This window comes from Acipenser ruthenus, chromosome 19 (assembly GCF_902713425.1).
Source record: "Acipenser ruthenus chromosome 19, fAciRut3.2 maternal haplotype, whole genome shotgun sequence".
Taxonomy (NCBI): domain Eukaryota; kingdom Metazoa; phylum Chordata; class Actinopteri; order Acipenseriformes; family Acipenseridae; genus Acipenser; species Acipenser ruthenus.
The window spans coordinates 1,452,055-1,472,735 of NC_081207.1; the positions used below are offsets into that span (position 1 = coordinate 1,452,055).

The 20,681-nt window shown below is 41.2% G+C and overlaps 1 protein-coding gene across 3 annotated transcripts; it reads right to left on the reverse strand.

Annotated features, from left to right (window-relative positions):
- Positions 1-8: 8 nt before the first annotated feature.
- Positions 9-20,066, reverse strand: LOC117424515 (mitochondrial Rho GTPase 1-like). Of its 3 annotated transcripts, XM_034040902.3 has the most exons (21): positions 19,554-20,066; positions 18,161-18,219; positions 16,866-16,947; positions 16,672-16,715; positions 16,521-16,574; positions 16,213-16,265; positions 15,683-15,791; positions 15,412-15,513; positions 14,918-15,016; positions 14,278-14,386; positions 13,936-14,056; positions 13,626-13,710; positions 13,295-13,440; positions 12,723-12,823; positions 12,195-12,325; positions 11,788-11,871; positions 11,561-11,683; positions 11,217-11,419; positions 8,029-8,151; positions 3,461-3,607; positions 9-1,424 (listed from the first exon to the last, which is right to left on the reverse strand). In XM_034040902.3, the coding sequence occupies exons 1-21, from the start codon at positions 19,588-19,590 to the stop codon at positions 1,307-1,309; spliced, it is 2,130 nt and encodes a 709-aa protein (XP_033896793.1). In that variant the 5' UTR covers positions 19,591-20,066; the 3' UTR covers positions 9-1,306. The 3 variants fall into 3 exon arrangements, with proteins under 3 accessions (XP_033896793.1, XP_033896794.1, XP_033896796.1); XM_034040903.3 differs by lacking the exon at positions 3,461-3,607 and having other exon boundaries at positions 19,554-20,060; XM_034040905.3 differs by lacking the exons at positions 3,461-3,607; positions 8,029-8,151 and having other exon boundaries at positions 19,554-20,057.
- Positions 20,067-20,681: the final 615 nt, after the last annotated feature.

Consider the following 20,681-nt stretch of genomic DNA (forward strand, 5'->3'; position numbering starts at 1 on the left):
AGACAGGGTGTACAGCACACAGTCATTTATTGTAAATGCTGGAAAAGTCAGAAGTGAAAAAAAAGTCTAAAAGGCAAGTTGTGGCAAGATGGTAACTTACAGTAATAAAAAAAAAAAAAAAACACAAAAAGGTGCAACTCTCTAATTTCTGTGATATAAAAGCAGAACATATGGTGCATCATGCAGCACATCCCACGCTACAAAATAATAACTGCACCAGGTTTGCAGCACAGAGTACAAGCTTGTGAGAGAGCGAGGAGGGGAACGAGGTGCTCAAAGTGAAAAGGAGGGCTTGTAGCGTACAAGCAATATTCCAGGCATTGCGTGAATGATTTAAACCAGGGCTGCAGGGGAGGCGCTCTCCTAACCACACAGCTACATGATCTGGCAACCAGAGCCTGGCGCAGACACATCTTCACCCCTTTCACTCCTGGATTATTGTTGTCGAAATGAAGTTATATAATTAAAAAATGAACTCACTTATTAAGTATACATGAGCATAAATGTATACACGACCTCAGAGTCCCGTGAGATTGCAACGTGATTTCCGACGGCATGTGTTAACATAAAGAACTCAAAGGGTTAAAAGAGGAAGAAAAAAAAAAACTCCTTGAGCTTTATCTGCATACCGAACATGCTGTGCAAACCCAAAGAAAAACCAAATAAATAATAATAGTAATATTCATCATCATAATACATTCGATGCTGGTGTGACACAAAAAAGTTCTAACTTCAACATAAAACGCTGATGGCTTTGACGAGTCAATTCTACCATGACAGCAGCTCAGAATGTGACTTCTGCAACTGTGTTAGTTTACTGGGCAGTCTTTTTACATGCATGTCTGTATATGTACATTATCTACATCGTCCCTTTTGGCTTTGGAGCACCGACAGTCTTGCATACCATTGCACTGCGACACTCATCCACGCCTATTTAAACTACCTAATACTGTGAATGCACGTTTTCATTTAAAAACACTACAGGCAGTTTATCCTGTTTGTTCTCTTGATTTTGGGGGGCAGGGGTAGAAGAAAACAAAAAAAAAAAACCTGCATCTTCATTATCATTGAAATCAGCAAGCCAGTAGTCAGGTCACAAACAAAACAATATGTTGATGAGAAACAGTTGCATATATAAATAAAGAAACAGTGACATTAATAATAATTAAAATAATAATAATAATAATAATAATGGATCTTTGCAGACTTCGAAGCACTCATGTATGTGTGTGTATATATATATCTCTATCTATAAAAGTTTGATCTGCTTAGTGATGGCGGTGGTGTTGCACACTTTCCTTCAGGATCACCGCTGCTTCAGAAGCGCTCTGTACATGGCGAATCCCAGGACAGCGAACATGGTGGCTCCCACGCTGGCCCGCAGCCAGAACGTGGAGCTCTTGAGATCTGCCTGCATCACGTGTCTGAGGGGAAAGGAAGGGTGGGATACAAGACTCGTGGTTAGACCTGCCACAACACAAGCCAAGGACATTTCCAAGCACCTAGGCATAAAGAGCACACTGGGTAGGCTTGGCAGGTAGGAGACTTTCAACACTGTAGTGCTGCACGATGTGATTATTCACATCAAGCTCTTCACAGGTGAGAGTCATTGCTGTTGATCAGGCTACTTTACCATTCAGAGTGAAACAAGTGAAGAAAAAGCTGTCTGGGTTTGTGTGGATCACTGTTCTCCTCCACAGAGTCTAAGAAAAGCAGCGATCATCACAAACCCAAGCAGCTGATTCTTCACTCGTTTCACTTGGAATGGCATATTAGCCCAGTCAACACCAATGACCCTCACCTGTGGAGAGCTCACTCCAATAATCATTTCGTGCAGCACTAAAACCCAATGCATTTCCACAAGACACCTGACATGTAGCTGTTTGAATGATTTTAAACAGTATCAGTTATGAATTGTCTTTTTTTTTTATATAAACAGTGTGTAGAGCACTTCGTTAACTGGTATAGGACTATGACAAAGTGAAGTTAGAGGTTTTGATGTTAAACTTTTACAGTACGGTTCAGGGCCAGTTTAAAACAATGTCCCAGAGACTACCTGCATACAAATCAACAGGGAAATCTGTGAAAGCAGTGATAAAAGATAACAATCATTCAGTAAGTTTTTTTGCAAACATAAGGTAAGAAGGTCTAGCATATTAAACAGCAAATGTATTAACTTTTGTTTGTGTAGTTTACAAAGTTTACTAAACTGATACTGTGTTCCCTTGGCTGACATTGAAACACGGACATCACTAATGATGAATATGAAAATGATATCACAGAAAGAAAAGCAAAACACAGGATGGGAATAGAAAAGAGGAAGCTCATGATGTTGACAACAAACAAACAGGTGAACATTGGCAGCTCTAGCATGAACACAGACACTGTGCACGGGAGCCCTGGGCAGCAGCAGAGCCCGATATAACCCTGCGGTATCTGCAGTAGAGCTGTTCACAGTAAGAGCATGCTCAGTTAAAGTACCAAATTAGTAAACAGTATGACAGCTTAGCAAGAATAATACCACCTGGACTGCAACTCAAGCCTGAATGAACGGTGAAAAGTGTGCATGTTCTACTCCTCTTCAAAGCATAAGGATCTTACAAGAATATACTAAACATCTGGGAGATCTCTTAAGGAATGGTGTCAACTCACATAGGGTCTACCCACACCCGAGAACCACTATGACATTGATAATAAATAACTATGCACACACACACACACAAGGCAAATTAAGTATACATGTTTTGTGAGCAGTGCATAGACAGCATGAGGACGGGGATATTGATTTAGTAGAGTGGAAAAATATTCATTTAGAGAATAAGGGGAAATGTGAACGGTATGAAGATAAAAGATGTAACTTAAGATTATGAAAGCATATGCAATGCATAGATCCTTTGAGAAATACAGAACAAGAATGCATATGCCAATCTTTATATAACGCTTAGGGCAAAGGCCATACTGTTTTATTTTGGACTTTGCCAAGGCTTTGGTCTGGGGACAGAAATAAACAAAACAAATAAAAAAAAACCCAGCCAATTCTCTGTAGGGTTTAGGTAGTAAAGAAGCGAAACGCAGGAGGTGGGGATCCCTGACTTTAAAAGGACTAATACACGTTCATCTTAATATAAGTAAAAAGAAAATAAAGAAATGCATATTGGTGGGCAGGAAAGAAGACTCCTGTTGCACAGCGGTATGATTCACTCTGGGTTTTACAATGAGCTATAAATCAGCCACTGCATTTAGACATAAATTACACGATTAAGATCACAGTAAAACCTTGAGCGTCTCAAACTGGCGCGCATTCAAGGAGTCTAAGTTCCAATGCCTAACACTTCAGGCACACACTCTTCCAGCGACCTTGGAGCAAACCTCATTTAAAACCAGGTTAACTGCTGTCTGCATGCAAGTCTAGTTAAAGAGCTCATGGAGACAGCCTGCAGCAGCTTCCTGTTATTTTTACCTGTCTTCGGTCTTTAAACGGGCGTCTAGAGAGGACTCCATGAAGATGGAATCTTCTACATAGCTGACAGCGTGCACCTGGTGCCCGAGACTGCTCTCCTCGTCAGCCAACAGCATAGCCCCCAACTCATCTACATCGGGGCTCAACCTTGTATACACATGCACACAGTATGCAGTTCAAAACTGGACTCAAAAACAGCACCACACCGCCATACACCACATTGACTCAACTGCATCATTATTCATTTTATTTTAAGGGTCGCAACGTTTTACAAAACGAGGCCTGTCTATCAAAATATTGCGTCGGAAACGCAAGGAACGGTCTTAAATCTTTATTTTTTTAATATATTCAGTCTTCCCACTGAAAGTTGTGGAAAACCAGTATCCAGAATATTTTTTTAGGTAAGAAATAAGCACTGCTCATTTGGGAAAAACGAGTCCCGATCAATGTGGCGTATGAACGCTGTGAATCACCTGCTGTTTTGGTGCATTTCCAAGTCTGCTCTGGTACTTCTTCCTTCAGGTATCTGAGACCCGCGAGTTAGTGTCACACGCTACACAAGCCGCTGTGTTAACTGAGCATGCTCAAACAGAACTACAGATTCGTTCTTCAGAATCACAAATCAGACGTACGTTCATGTTGTTATTCCTAGAGATGGGCCTACGGCACGGTTAGCTGCAATAACAATGCTTTTATTTATGTTTTTAGTAGGCTTTTAAAAAACAAAACTAGTGACCTATTCTAAAGGCCTTATTATGCATCACAAACATTTCTGCACTGGGAGTGAGCTGAAGACATACAAACGCAGCATTTCTTCAAGACATACATATTTCTACAGGGATGGAAGTAGACTCCTGCTGCATAGCAGTTCCACCCATTCCAGGTATTGATTAGCTACAGTGTATAGGTGACAAGCTCAGGTGTCTCTTACTGAACTCATAGTAAAACCAGGAATGGATCAAACTGCTGTGCAACAGGAGTCTTATTTCCATCCCTGTTTCTGTCCCACATTCTCTTTCGTGTTGTAGGGAAGACCAAGTTGGGAGTTGATAATCTTAAATGGGGTACCCAAGGAGAATTTCAGGTATCCTTAGATCTCACTTTGCCTTTCTGGCATGAACCAAGAGTTAAAGGGTCTTCCATCATATGGACCATCGACTGGCAAGGTGCTCACAAAGAGCAGCTTAAGCAACATATACCATCCAACCGTCTTTACCAACACAGCAAAAAGCCAACACCGATGGTTAAATCAAGTCAAGGAGCTCATAGGCCCTAGCCCTTTACCCTCTTAAATTCTGGGATCAAATCTCCCTTGAACTCCTCAAAAAAGAGATCTTAAGATATATAAAAATACAAAAAATAAACCCTTCTAGTGAATATATGGGTAGGTTTTTATTTCTAGGTTTATAAGACGCTGTACAGAAAAATCTGGGATTTAAACCCATTTAGTAAAAAACCTAAATGCTCACTTAATGCACTTGTGGTACCTGAAATAAACCGTAATCCTTCGAACCCTATAAGCTGGCAGCCCGCGCCTCCTGGCTGCTAACCCTAACCCTCCGCCTCCTGGCTGCTAACCCTAACCCTCCGCCTCCTGGCTGCTAACCCTAACCCTCCGCCTCCTGGCTGCTAACCCTAACCCTCCGCCTCCTGGCTGCTAACCCTAACCCTCCGCCTCCTGGCTGCTATTTTAATTCCTTCTACTCAACCGTGTACAAGTCACTGTCACGCCTTTGAAATCTCCCTGTCGAAACAGTGCAGTTCACATGGGTGTCTCTTTAATCAATCACACCCACCCTTGTTATTTTAACACTGCAGAGTCTGAAACTTTATATAAGAACCCCCACGCAGTTCTCAAAGTGAATTGCTGCTTGCTGTGCAGAGATTAAAATGTGATTAAAAAAATAAATAAATAAAAAAAACAGCTGGTGCACTGCAAAGCAAACTTCTGCTACACATGACATAAAAAAAGAATGCTTTTAAAATTAGAATGCACACTGAAACATGGACACCCACACACACACACACGCACACAAAGGGCTGATGGTTAGAAGGAAAACAGTCAAAATGAGTTTAGTTAATAAGATGCAATAAAAATAGAAAAAGTGCCAGCCAGACAGATGAAAATGAACACCTACGGAAAGAACAAAATTAGAATAAAAAAACATTACAGAATATGAAAGAATAACGAGGGACTCAACAAAAGATGCTCTGAAAGAGGATCCTTAAAAGTATTGAGAAGAGTTTTTCATGAAATGGTTCTGGGCAGTTCAAGCCAACACCTGCATCGTATCAGCATCAGCAGGGTTACAAATAACTTCATTTGGAGTGCCACAAAGTAGCTTTAGCTGCGACAGGAAGCCGGAGTAACTGGAAAAACCAATATTGTTTGTAGGCACTCCCAATTCGAATTGGGCGGACGCTACAAACGGTCTATATTACAATTTCAAAAGGATTAAATAGTCCCTCCAGGATTCCACGATCGCGGAAAAAAAAAGAAAACTCAGCTGTTTGCTCCCTACTATCGCTGTACATGTCACTGGAGCGCACACACGCTATTTGTATAGTGAGGAGTGTGGCGGGTTTCAGAGCGAGCTTTAGTTCAGCCATGGAGAGACTCCTAAGGCCATCGGTGAGCTGTGGAAACAAATCTAAATTAGCACCGAATATAACGGCAAAAGATAACGGCACAAATGCAAAATGCAAGTCCAGTATTTCCAATAACTCACCGTCATAGCTTCTGTTAAAACAGAAAAAGGCTGTGACAACGACCAATAGTCAGTGCTGGAAGCGTTTTTAAAAAAAGTGAACTCTCTTTGCTTTATTGTATGTGTTATTTTTTCTTCTTTGATTTCCATAAAATATGACAAACATGTTTGTTGTGTTTTTTTTCACATTTTAGTAAGAAAATGAATTGAACTAACTGTGACTTACTTTTTCTTATTTATTTATACTCATTAACACTGTTTTTCATTAAAAAGTCATTGCCGCAGAATTTTGCAGGAAACACTCCATCGTTGCAGATTTTAGGAAATGTTACAGCGGACTTCCACGAGGACTAATTAAATCCATACACAGTCACAAGAGGGCACTCATTTAATGAACTGTTTTGTGGCACCGCAAAAGTCCTGCTGTATCTGATAGTACTGTACATAGTCCAGGCTGAAGGCTTGAACTCCATGCCTGAATGATGTTTGAGATCAAAGTTGTGAGATCAACTGGGGTAAGAAGTTTTCTTTACACATTTTTACACATTTAGAAACTTCATAGAAGAAATTCATGCATTCTCTGAATCCAGGCTACTAGGTCTTAATGCCAAATTCTGTGCAGAGTTCGTGCCAAGCACATCTTGGGAAATCAACACGATGCGTAACACAAAGCTCACGGGTTGCACTTTCTTTCTTTTTTTGACCACGGCTCTTAATCAATACCATTCTAAGCACGTGTTTGTTGAGCGCTCTCCGTCCATCGCAAACTAGGGGCGAGATTGTAAAACAAGCAGACTGCTGGAGCCTCATTTAGGCTGAACAACTTAAACAGCCACAAGGCGTGTATACATGAAGTGTTCTATGAGGTTTCCCAATTTCTGAAAACAGTTTATCTGCCCTGACAAATATAACCAGCTGTGTTCTTTTTTAAACGTATATATCCAACTTCATATTTCAAAAATCTCATTGCAGCCGGTTATATTTTTGTCTTCATGTCTCTTGAAATGCAGAGTTACACATTGCATATCCACAGTTTGTTTTTGCTTTTTTTACTAACAAAAGTTTAAACTGCAATGAAGATAACCATTATTTTTTGGCAGGTGTTTTTGGAGTTAAAAGGGATGGAAATAAGACTCCCGTTGCATAGCAGTTTCACCCATTCCAGGTTTTACTAGAAGCTTGATTAGCCACAGTGTGTAGGAAACAAGCTCAGTCTTATTAAACACAGTAAAACCAGGTATGGATCAAACTGCTATGCAATGGGAGTCTTATTTCATCCCTGAGTTAGCACTGAATAACACTGCACAGTTATCATAATTTGTTATTTGGTTAAAATAGTTACTATTTGGAATGATTAGTACATTCCTATCGCCACTGGAGGGCAGTAACTCTTTTCCAGGGTGCATTTTTCAGTGTGGGAGGCAGGAGGGACTGTATAAGAATCAGTGAGCTGAAGAGAGGGATTAACAGGAGTGCAGCCCCAAGTTACTTAGGAATTTGCAGAACAAGATAATGTAGGCAGAAAAAGCACCGAACAGTGGTTTAGAGTTAAATGTTTACGTTTTACCTTATACAAGAATATGGGTACTTTGTGATTAAGCCAAAGGCAACCTCCTCATCCTCCCCCCAAAGGAAAATGCATTCCTAAAATACATTATCATCACACCCTGCCCCATCCTGTCAGGTCTGCAAGAGCCGTCTCAGAGCAGTGGATATGCAGTGTTGAGGAAAATAAATAAATAAAATACAAAGTTTACTACCTATGGTAAGCACAAGTAAACTGCTTTCAGGTATGAAATATAAAACCCAGCCCCTTCCTCCCGGCACACTTGGAATCTCATGAAATAAAGTTTTAAAGACCTGTTGAGAACGGCAGTGTAGAGTTTGGTCTTTACAGAATGCAGCAAGTCTGAGTTGAGGAAGTTCTGACAGACGCAGAAGGTGCACCTGTTGCAGGTGCACATGCAGCGTAGCCTGGCGTGGCTGCGGAGACACACAGAAGAGGAGGAGGTGAGGGCTTACCCACAGGAGCAGGGCTCTCGCTCGGGACACTAGCGCTGTGCAGCACAAGCAGAGAACACATGAAAACACAAGAAGATAAAAAACAAAACAAAGGAACAAGAGGAAGAAGCTGCCAGCACGGCAAGCGGCAGCCTGCCAATCACTTTCATAGGGCTGTACTGATCAGATCTGAGTGTACGAATTACAACTGCTACAGTGTGTGTGTGTGTGTGTATATATATATATATATATATGTATATATGTACTCCAAGGGGTTTGTTGTGAATAAAAGTGCACGGAAGTGCTGAACTTTCAATTTCTGTGTCAGGGTCTATAACAAAACCAAAATTGCCTGTGACATTAATTAGAACCAATAATTAATTCCACCTGTGGCTGTGCAAACACACACACACGCATGCACACACACACAAACACAGCCACACACACACACACACACACATCTGATTTTGGCCCATTCTTGGCAGATTTGCTCCAGGTTGTTCAGGTTGGTTGGACGACGCTTGTGGACCGCAATTTTCAAATAGTGCCACAGATTCTCAATGGGATTGAGATCAGGACTTTGACTGGGCCACTGTAGGACATTCACCTTTTTGTTCTTGAGCCACTCCAATGTTGCTTTGGCCTTGTGCTTGGGATCATTGTCCTGCTGAAAGGTGAATTTCCTCCCAAGCTTCAGTTTTTTAGTGGACTGAAGCAGGTTCTCTTGTAGTATTTCCCTGTATTTTGCTCCATCCATTCTTCCTTCAATTTTAACAAGATGCCCAGTCCCTGCTGATGAGAAGCATCCTCACAGCATGATGCTGCCACCACCATACTTCACTGTAGGGATAGTGTGTCTTGAGGCATGGGCAGTGTTAGGTTTGCACCACACATAGTGCTTTGAGTTTTGGCCAAAAAGCTCTATCTTGGTCTCATCTGACCACAAAACCTTTTCCCACATCGCACCTGGGTCACTCTCATGCTTTCTGGCAAACTCCAGACGTGCTTTCAGATGGTACTTTTTGAGTAACGGCTTCTTTCTTGCCACCCTCCCATACAGGCCAGTGTTATGCAGAGCTCTTGATATGGTTGACTGGTGCACCATTACTCCACTCCCAGCCACTGAACTCTGTAGCTCCTTCAAAGTGATTGTTGGCCTCTCTGTGGCTTCTCTCACAAGTCTCCTTCTTGTTTGAGCGCTGAGTTTTGAGGGACGGCCTTTTCTTGGCAGTGCCTGGGTGGTGTGATGCAGCTTCCACTTCCTGATTATTGATCCAACTGTGCTCACTGGGATATCCAAACACTTGGATATTATTTTGTACCCTTTCCCTAATCTATGCATTTGTATTACTTTATCTCTTAACTTCTGTGGAATGCTCTTTGGTCTTCATTTTTCTTCAGATTCACAGCCTGACCAATGATCCTTCAACAGTGGGGTTTTTATCCAGAAAATGTGACAGCAACTTTAATGGTTCACAGGTGGAGGCCAATGGTAAGGTAATTGTGTCCTCGTTAGGGCAGTTTCTTTCATCGGTGTAAACTGGGAGCTTCCACAGCACAGGGGTTGAATACTTATGCAAGCAAGATATTTCAGTTTTTTATTTTTCTTAAAAATATATCCCAACATAAAACCAATGTCACCTTACAATAATTGATTTTGAGTTTCAGTGTTTTAAAATAAAATATCGAACTGAACGAAATTTCAATTTTCATTTGTAATTCAGTAATATGAGAGAATTGGTCAGGGGTCTGAATACTTTTGCAAGGCACTGTATATATATATATATATATATATATATATATATATATGTATATATGTATATACACACACACACACGCACACACTATATACAAACCCTATCGAGATGCATAAAGGTTCATTTGTTTGCGTCCCAATATAAATTTTGTCTACAAAGTGTGTGCACAGCCCTAGGTGAAAATATATATGAAAACTATAGAAGGCACTTTTTCTGAGAAGCTGCTGTACAAAAAAAAAAAAAAAACGCATTGAATTATTGCTAACTAAACACACTTAACTGTGAGACATCAAAGGGGATAACGGCACTTGACAATATGGATACTAATTGCTAATATCCTAATTGCTAATCAGTGCAAAATCTGATACTCTTTTCCAGAGTATCAGATTCTCCTTTTCATCTTTCACACATCTGTATATCAACATCATTCATTCAACTAACCTACTCATATTACGAGCTCTGTCTTTCTAAGATGACTGCCAGCTGTCATACCGCAAACGTTTTGCTGTTTTCCTGTCTCTGAGTTCGTCTCCATGCAAACAGTTTCAACCAAACGCACAAACAAGGCGCAGGAAACAGAAGGAAAGACATTTCATCAGGCTGGGGTTGGAGTTGTTCTTATTAAAGAGCTGTCTGAAACACTGCTGTCAGCTGATAATGTGTGAATAGGGGCTGAGGCCTGAAGTACATTAAAACTAGTGGCCAGTCTATAACTGGGTGACCTCCATGTTACAGTAGCTGGACATTTCTGCTGTCCCTATGGTTCGATATTAGGCAAGCCAATATTCAGCTGAACAACTTAGCCCAATGTGTCAAAGGCACTTCTATAGGCTCAGGGGTCACTGGCTAGTCGCACCATTTTTTACCTCCCAAACGGAAAACTAAACTTAATATTGTATAGTATATGTAAATATTGTATAGTATATGTATGAAATTATTTTGGTGTTTATCCAAACGCTAAATATTCTGCATGTACAACATTCAGGAATACTGTAATTCAGACACAGCAAACAAGATCTAGAATCAATTTTGCTGTCTAAATAGTTCTGAAAAATCATATTGCCAAGTTAATAGCGTAGAAAACGAACAGGCAATTACTTTCATTACAAGACTCCCCAGCTAAAATATTACTGTAGTAAAATGTCTTTCTTCTATTGAAAAATAAATAAATAAATAAATAAATAAAATATCCACAAGACACATTAGCTGGATGTTGAGTCTGGACCGGTACGGCATGCTGGCTCATGAGGACACACGTGCAGCCCGGGATCGCTGTGCTCCAGTACTTACGGGTACATGGCCATGGTGGTCAGTTTGATGTAGATGTCTTTGCTCGGGACGTCCACAGTGTTGCAGGTGAAGGGCTGCGGAGGGGGCATTTTGTGTTTCCTGCAGAAGTCCAAGGGGGAGGGGCTGCAGTCCTGCTTCACCTCGTGCAGATCTGACTTGGCAGCAATGATCATGCACGGAGTCTTGCTGTCCATGAAGTGTTGCTGTGTAAGAACATGCCAGGATCAGTGACCTGCAGCTGGATTAGGAACTGTGCCTTACTGGTAACATGCACGCGATGACAGATTCAGTGACAACACATTCAATACTTATATATTTAACAAACACACAAATACATGCCATACCTTGAATATTCTTGCGCAAAATTCAAATGAACTGGGGTTGCTGGAGTCGTACACCAAACAGACAACATCACAGGAAATCTCAGAATCAGAGAGAAATTCTGAATCTGTGAACAGTTCATGTAACTGTAAAAAGAGAGAACTAATTATAGACAGCTGTTTTTGGTTGTTTTTTTTTTAGGTACAACAATACCAGGGTCTCCACTTAATTCCTTATTCTCTGAACTCACCAGTAAGTATTTCTCCTGGCCGTATACATAGGTGGTGTTGATTGCGTAGAAGGATTTGTGATCCTCTCTGATCTGCCTCTGTCTCTGCAGGCAAAGAAAAACAGCATCACCTGTTTATTACAGTGCCTTTCTCCAAAAGTGGAGGTTATTGCCATCATAAAAACCACATGGACTTCATTCAGGCATTGCCAGGGTTAACCCAGGTGACCCCACTTTCAGTAAGCTGTCAGAAGATGCAGCCTCTATTGAACTTGCAGAAATCCTGACGCGTCTTGTGTTAAAACGTGTTTAACAGGGGTTAGTCCAATCGTGAATCATGCAGGCGGGCGTTAAGGTTACAGAGAGCGCTTGGGTAAAGGGAACGCTGAATCCAACGCAAGCGGAAGACGAGCGCCAGTGTTTCTTACCATCAGGTTGCGCCCCAGGAAGGCTTGCAGGAACGCACTCTTCCCACAGCCTTTCATCCCGATAACGTTACACCTGAAAACGTTCCTCTGAGTCTGCTTCTTCTGGAGGTCAATCTTCTTATCTCTCGTCACTGCAGGAACAGAGCACATACACAGTCACAATTACCCTGAGAAAAGTGTAGGAGGGATAGCTACACACGGGCCAGCAGAAACAGGACAAGCAGGTAACGAACTGCTTCTAAACCCTACAGTGTTCAGGAACACCGCCACCTTTCATGCATGGCGACCTCATAGCAGGACGGATTAAAAAACCTCTCTTCTTGTCTTTATATGGGGACATATGGAACACGCGAATGCACAATATACGAGGATGCCAAAAATACATTAATGATGTGTCCAAACCACTTTTTCTCAAGCTATTTTCAAGGTTTCATGCATGAAAGCATTGAGTATTGTGTGGTGCTGGATGCATCTTTTGCAAAGCTGTCAGACCGTGATGCCCGTCCCTCACGTTGTAACCAGTCTCACCAGTAACAGCCGCAGCCTGCGACTCCTGTTCAGAGATAATGGAGTATCCGAGGTAGCCCATGTACTCCAGGCAGCGCTGCACATCTAGATACGTTGTTAACCTAAAGAGGCAAAAACAAACAGAGACGCATGTCAGTGTGGGAAGGACCCTTCAGGGCAGATAAACTCAGTATGAACTCGAACCCCTGCTGTGATAAATCAGGAGAGCTAAAAGAGCAGCTGCTTTGGCATCGCTGGCAGGGGTGACCGGATTAAGTTTGAGTAGGCACTTTACTGTTAAAGCCCACTTATTACACTTTAATTACTTCTGAGTCCGTTCAATGGATTTGCACGGAATATTGCATGCGTCGTCTCGTGGGTTAGATTAGTTGACGTGGCCAATTTCATACCACATGGATGTCCAGATTCCAAGATCTAGATAGTGATTTTTTTTTTTAATAAATAGATATTTGTTTGCAGTTTTTTGGTGTGTATATATATTTTTTTTTTCATCAGGGCCATGTAGTTAACTGTCCAGGGCACAGGTATGCTTCATGTAGGTTAAATCTTTCCCTGAGTAAGCAGGTACTCACGTCCACTGAGACAGGTATCCCTGGTAGGTGATCCAGCCTTGGTCATTGGTGCAGACTGTGTTATGGACATCTGGACCCCAGGGCATGTAGGGGAAGACTTTGAATAGATCCTTCAGCTCATCGGGGGACAAACCACAGTCCCTGTCCTAAAGGAACACCACACACACAAAAAACGAACTCTACATAAGATTGAAAATAATTTATTTTATTTTAATAGATAAATGATATTTCAGTAATATTTGTAATTCAGCTGCTTTTATTGAACAAAAAATAAATAAATATAATATGGTTGTGCTTTATTTTAATTTAAAATTTATTATTAAACAATTACCAAATCGTGTTTGTCGAAAACACTCTGAAGGAAGAGATACGCATTATGGTTTAACTCCGTTGTACAATCTGGGGGGATTTTTAACCTGCAATAAATGAAACATGAGATTATTTTTAAAAGGTTTGCTTTCTGCCCTAAAAATCAAGCACAACTACTGTAAATAGGAAAGCACAGTCTTGCAATGCATCCTGGATAAATCATGCAGAATAATCACCTAACCAGACTGAACTGTGCACCCCCTGCCGCTGTGCACCCCCTGCCGCTGTGCACTGGTAAACTAGGCGAGCTGCTGGTTCCTGGAGATACTCACAGAGGGAACAGGTAGTCCTGAGTGAGCTCCAGATCATCACCATATCCGAATCGACGCAGCACCGTCCACGTGGTCTCGTGCCGCCCTCGCTGGATAAACAGCATGTGGAGAAACAGGAAGCCTGCACACACAGCAACGGAGAGGAACTCACAATCCAGCTTCGCATCAATTTAAATACACATATTCAAGTACATGAGTCTCAATTGAAATTGGTTTGTACTCAGGCTGCTGTGAATAAGTCCCAGTGGCAGATGCAAACACAGCACTAGAAGTCCCGACTGCCATAACCTGACAATCCAGCATCCGTCCAAATCTCACAAAAGCATCTGAATCTGCGCTTACCTTTCAGTGTGAGTCCATTATCAAACACCCCGTCACTCACGTTCTTCCGGACCACGTTCTTCACATCCTCCAAGGCCTGAGGAGCCAGGGGGGTGTTAAAGCATGCCCTCTGAAACACATTGAGAAATACACGGAGCTCAGAACAAGAGTAGGACAAAGCTGCTGCCATGGCGTAATGGAGAAGAACGGGGAGACCGATACCCAGAAGCCGTCAATGCCCATTAAGTTACTGTTCTTTCTTAAAGTAAGCTACCTGGTTAATTATACGACTATACATAACTATCCGTGTTCTACAAAAGTTTTGGATCAATTATTTCTGTGCACCTTTTTTTCCATAGTTTTATAAAATCAACTAATCCTTTACCCTTATAAAAGTTTACCACAGTATTTGTGCAGTTGTCCCATGGTTATATTATGCATTTAATATAGTTTATCCTGGTTTGCCATGTTTACCAATATGCTTTACCATACATTACTATTCTTTACCATGATTTAATTACACTTTGCTATGCTTTCACTATGGTAAACTTTTACAAGGCTGGTTCTCATGCACTAATTCATTGCAAGCTTCAGCCAGCCTGTGGAAGCATTTCAGATGAAAGCCTCCTGTGGACCGCACCCACACAAGTCTGCCGCTAACCTGAAAGAAGTTGAGTTCGGCATCGTTAAGAATCCCGTCGTTGTCCTGGTCTGTAATCTTGAAGATGCGGGTCAGAGCTTTAATGCAAGCAGGCTTCATCTGAAAGAAGCATTAGACAGTGTGAACGAGGGGGGGGGGCTGCACAGATGGGGGGGCAAATGACTTTGCAACACCGTGCAGGCGTCCAGGTTTTATTTATTTACAAAATCTCCGGTGCAATACACCACACAGCACCACCGAGCTGCCAGCAATGATATTACTCAGAGCGGTGCTGCATCTTCAAACAAAACACTCAAAATAAAGCATTGACACAAAAACACAGCTAACAAACGAGAGGGGGCTGCTCCGGTGACACAGGGAGGCCCCGCACCAGGGACCTAGCCAGGCTTTAGCATGGGTTCAATTAACCACCGAGAGCCCGATTTCCTCCCAGAGATTAACAAAAGGGCTTCTGCGTTTCTTAAATGCAAGGCAACAAACCAAGGCGAGCCTACCTCTTTTTCCTCAGGGCAGTACAGGGGGCCTGTAGGATGCAGAACAGCTTTCTGGGCGTAATAAAACAGCTCAGAGATGTTCTTCAAGTTTTTTGCTGAACACTAGGCACAGACAAAACAAAAAACTGCAGTAAATGACTGTTGCGAATCATCCCTACCTTGTCAATATAGTTATTTATGAATCGTGTAAAAGCTCTTTAGGTACATACATTAAATCAACATTTTGTTTCTGTGGCATTCTTTTTAAATAATAAATCGTACACCAACACACCTCAACACAAGTCTCGATCTCAGTGTACTGGTTCATAATGGGAAGGATGGTTTCCATGCTGCTGTGCTCCACCAGGTCCGATTTGTTCCCAACCAATATCAGAGGCACTCTGTTTCAGAACAAACCATAAAACGAACAGCAATACAAATAAAAGATCAGCCACAGCAGGAGATGCATTAGACATTGCTGCAATATCATCTTAATAAATCTATCTTGGCAGACAACACGTAGCGTTGTAGTTATGGCTAGGTACTGTAGCACGCAATATAACATGGGATCAAGACAGCATGATTCAGACACACACTGGACTGTCTCACTCACGACCCCTTGACACTTGCTTGACATTACATTCTTGAGGCTCAGGAAGCAAGGTAGACAAGTCCCGAGTGCTTTATCGCTAATTTAACAAGGAACTCCAACAGATGTGTGACCACCTTAAATATGTAAAAACCTTTTAAACTATCATTTGATATTCTGTAGTACTATATAAATGAGCAAAAGATGATTACACCGTGTGCAAGTTTCAGTACCTGCTATCCTTGTCTGTTCTTTCATTGATTAGAGGAATCCACTGACTAGTGACCTGGAAGGAGGAAACTGGGTTTTAATCTTTGCATAGTAAAACTGCTACTCAAGCAGTGCTAAACATATTTTGTGAAACTAGATCCAGATTTTTTTTTTTTACACAAAATACATTTAAAAAGAAAAGCTTTGTATCACCTTTTTGAAACTGCAATGAATGCATACTTGCAGCCTACTATCTTAACGCAATGTGGCATGCAGGTTTGCATATAGGAAGTTTAATAAACAAAAGAGCTTTTTGCCAGTATAATCATACCTTCTCAATGGAATTTGTATTGTTGACTGCATACACTATGCATATAACATTGGCCTAAAAGAGAAAAGGAAAGATATTTGATAATCACAGGTGCAAGAAAGTGCAGTAAGGGTTTAAAATCGTAACTAGTGTGTGCGTGTGTAAAATTCACCTTTGATATTTCCTGATAAAGCTGTTCGTCTGTTTGTTCTGCTTCTATAAAAAAAAGAAAGGACAGAAAAGATATGTTTTACAACACAAGGGTTACATGCTGCGGATCCTCATTCTATGCAGATGAAACACCTAAACAGTCAAGGTGGTGCAATCTAATAGTAATGTGACAATACATGATGAATGATCTGTTACCTGAATAGTCAACTATATGAGTAGGGACCCTTTCAGGAGTGACGTCAGCAGGGATTGTGATCTCTTCAGCCCGAGGAGGGACCTTAAATAAATAAAGATGTGCTTAACTTAAGCCATCTACCATTTAAAATTGTGTCTGCCACAGTCTGACAAGCACAGATAACGATACATGGTCAGGCTAAATGAGTAATGAATCTATAATCCAAGATATGAGCAACCGATGCCTTAATCTTTCCACAGCGTGCTATTTTTAACTCCTTTTCATATCCTGTCTGCTAACGTACACGTCAAAGTCGTTTCTCTAAAATTTGCATTTTCATGCATTTTTTTCAATCTCCATTCAGACCTACAAACAGAGATTGATTTCACAAAGCAGTGTTGGAAATAGGATGACTCACTTTGCATAGCAGCTGGAGCCAATCCTTGTTATAATATATATATATATATATATATATATATATATATATATATATATATATATATATATATATATATATATATATATATATATAAAACCACAGGAGCAACACAGCAGCTCTTGAGCCTCTATTTAAAAGTTTTAGACAGCAAAAAGTAAACAAACCAGATTAAGCGCGCGCACCCTTAGTGATCTCTATGGAAAGCCATCTGGGACAAAAATGCATTGTGCTGCTTTAGAGTGAGCCAGAATCTCATGGGACAGAACAAAAGGCAAGCACGTCATTCTGAAATGCCTCGCTTAAACAGTACCCATCTTCCTGAAAATGTTGTGCAGCGATTTTCATATAGACTGTATATATTATATATATTTTGTTGCGACTGTTATGTGGAATGTAATAAAGAGAACCAAAATGGTAAGTTTTTTTCCCCCTTCACTTTACAATGCAATTTCTACATTTGTTTTATTTGAAGTGTTTAAAGTTAAATTTCAGTTTTCATTTGCTTGTTCATCTACAAAAAGGCACAAGTAAACCTTGTGTTATTACTTTATGAAAACGTATCAATGACAACAGTTTACTGTGAAGAAATGGCAATGGCAAGGAATGAAAAATATGTTTTTAAAAAATGTAAATATGTTGTCAACTTTATGTACTATTTATTTTGGCAATAAACAAAACAACGTTTAACTTGAACTGTTATTTGTTTTGTAGTTAATTCAGTGGGGTAGAGTAAGTCCTAGACAACTTATTCTTTACTCCTGGGATAGTCTTCTATTTCAACGTGTTACCTATTGTATGCAGAATCTCACACTGCTGCTGCCTGAGCTGCTGCAGCCCCTTTAAATATCTTATCAGAGCTGTCAGTGACACACTTACCTCGTCTGGGAATTCCTCGCTGACCAGCGACATAATCAAGGAGGTCTTCCCAACTCTGGCTGTAAAACGCAAGAGGAAAATCATTCATGTAAATAGGGAGCTCCAATTACATACACAATCGAAGACCTTCATTGTGAATCCAAAAAAGCACTGTTTCGGGTTGGTTTGGTTTGTTTTGGTTTGTTTTGCTCCCAACAAATGCAGTCCAGTAGCCACTTCTGCCATCTGGTGACTTGGATTCATAATGGCACAGCTTTACTTGGAAATGTAGACAAAGCCAGAACTCGCCCACCCCACCCTCCCCCTTAGAAAAGGGGTAATCTGCCCCAGCCTTGGGTTTTTAGAAAGAGAACAGGTTGTGTTTTTTCAGTCCCCCTCTCCCCTCCCCTAAATGAAATACCCCAGAGTCTCCCTGTTTCAATGTGGAGCATTTCAGCAGCTGAACATGTAGGCCACTGAGCACATCTGCCAAAAGATACAAATTAAAAATAGTCTAACTGCACAAACAGATGTAGGGCCTTGGCAACTGAGACAGTGCAGCTGAACCCTGACAATGAGCCCAAACCCATCTCTGGTTCTGACAATGAGCCCAAACCCATCTCTGGTTCTGACAATGAGCCCAAACCCATCTCTGGTTCTGACAATGAGCCCAAACCCATCTCTGGTTCTGACAATGAGCCCAAACCCATCTCTGGTTCTGACAATGAGCCCAAACCCCTCTTTGGTTTTGACAATGAGCCCAAACCCCTCTCTGGTTCTGACAATGAGCTCAAACCCCTCTCTGGTTCTGGTTTTAATGTTACAGCTAGTAACAACATTGTCTTTGCAACACTGAACAGGTAACAGGTGCTTCAGCTTCGCAAATACCGTACTGTCAAAACTAGATGAGCAACACACACACAGAGCCTACAATGCAACTCACACAAGCAGCGAGAACTACAGACCATCATTCCAGTGTGCGACTTCCCATTGGCTCGTTATTGTCTTAATGCAGTTTCCATTATATACTCACATGAGCTAGCCATGTATTCTCTAAATGCTATAGTTATTACACTAGTCGTATAACTGTCAGTGAGCGAGCCTAATAAAATAGCACTAGAACTAAAAACAACTAAGATTAGAAAACAATAAAAAATACATGACTATTGCGTTTTGTTATGTAACTGTGTTACGACTGTAACGTCATACAACGCTTTTTTACATTTTTACGCGAGGAAACCATTAGTACGCAAAGCGCAGGTCAAAACTGAAAAAAAAAATATGAAAAAAAGTGTTTGTGCATTGAAAATACAAACATAATGTGGACATCAAACAGCGGCTATCGTACTGTGCATGCTGTATGCAGCGGCTTGGGGGAGTACATTACAATAGGATCTTGAAATAGCCAACTCACGTTCTCCTACAAGCAGTATCCTCACGTCTTTCCGCATGGTTTCGGAGTGCTGTCGTTCACGTTTTCAGTTTGCAATCTCTGCAGAGAGAGCCATGTAACAGTCCTGGCGCGGAGTTGCAGTTGCTCGGGGCTTGCCGTCACTGTTTTTCACTGCAGCACTGCAATGAAACCAGCTCGCTTCAAGCACCGTGTAGGACAAAACGGACGGGGCGGCCTCTGCACCGCTTCCGGGATTGCACTAGTCTCTCACACTGTTCGGACGGAGCCTGCTTTACTGTAGCCACCAACAGACCCTGTCGACATTTTCATCAAGAGCATAGTTCTGTAATTATTTTTTTATGACATTGTGCGGTAGATACTGTTCCAACGCACATCTCCTTCCGTTGACCTCCCGCACCACACGACTACGGCACCGGTGTAGGGACAAAAAACGCTGTGAAGACAAAGGCGTGCACACACACGCAAACCGACAGTAATGTTAGGCACAGGTTACATACACCCTGTCCTAGCTACAAAAATCCAGCGACCATTCCCTGCTGTGTGTTTAATATTTAAGACGTGTTAATAATAATAATAATAATAATAATAATAATAATAATAATAATAATAATAATAATAATAATATCAGTATTATTATTATTAAATAAGTGTAGCTGTGCTTTTCTGAGAACTTTGCATGTTCTGTTCTGCTCGGTATTCATGAAAGTGTAAAAATGTACTTATCCTTTTTTCTCAGGTGATTATCGCTTTTATCATTGTCCAATGCTATTGCTGTACAGGCACTTCAAGAAGGTTTCCATCCAAGTACTGGACAGACTTAACCTTGACAAGCCTTTGAGATGAGAGACAGCCTGAAGTCTCACAATATGACAGGTCAGTATCTGTGGATCACAGCGGAGGTGAAGGGCACACATTATCAGCCAACTGTACCTATAGCTGCCAAGACAAGCCACATCTTTAATTATGTGAACATTTTACAGTGGCTGGGAATCCCCGTAGATTATGTCAATAATTTTCCAGGGAATCCCAGGAAGGTGTATGATGCAATCTGTGGGGAATCCCCAGTGCTGTAATAAAATAAATCCCTCAGTGTTTATCCCAGCAGGGAACAGATTGATCAAATCGAGC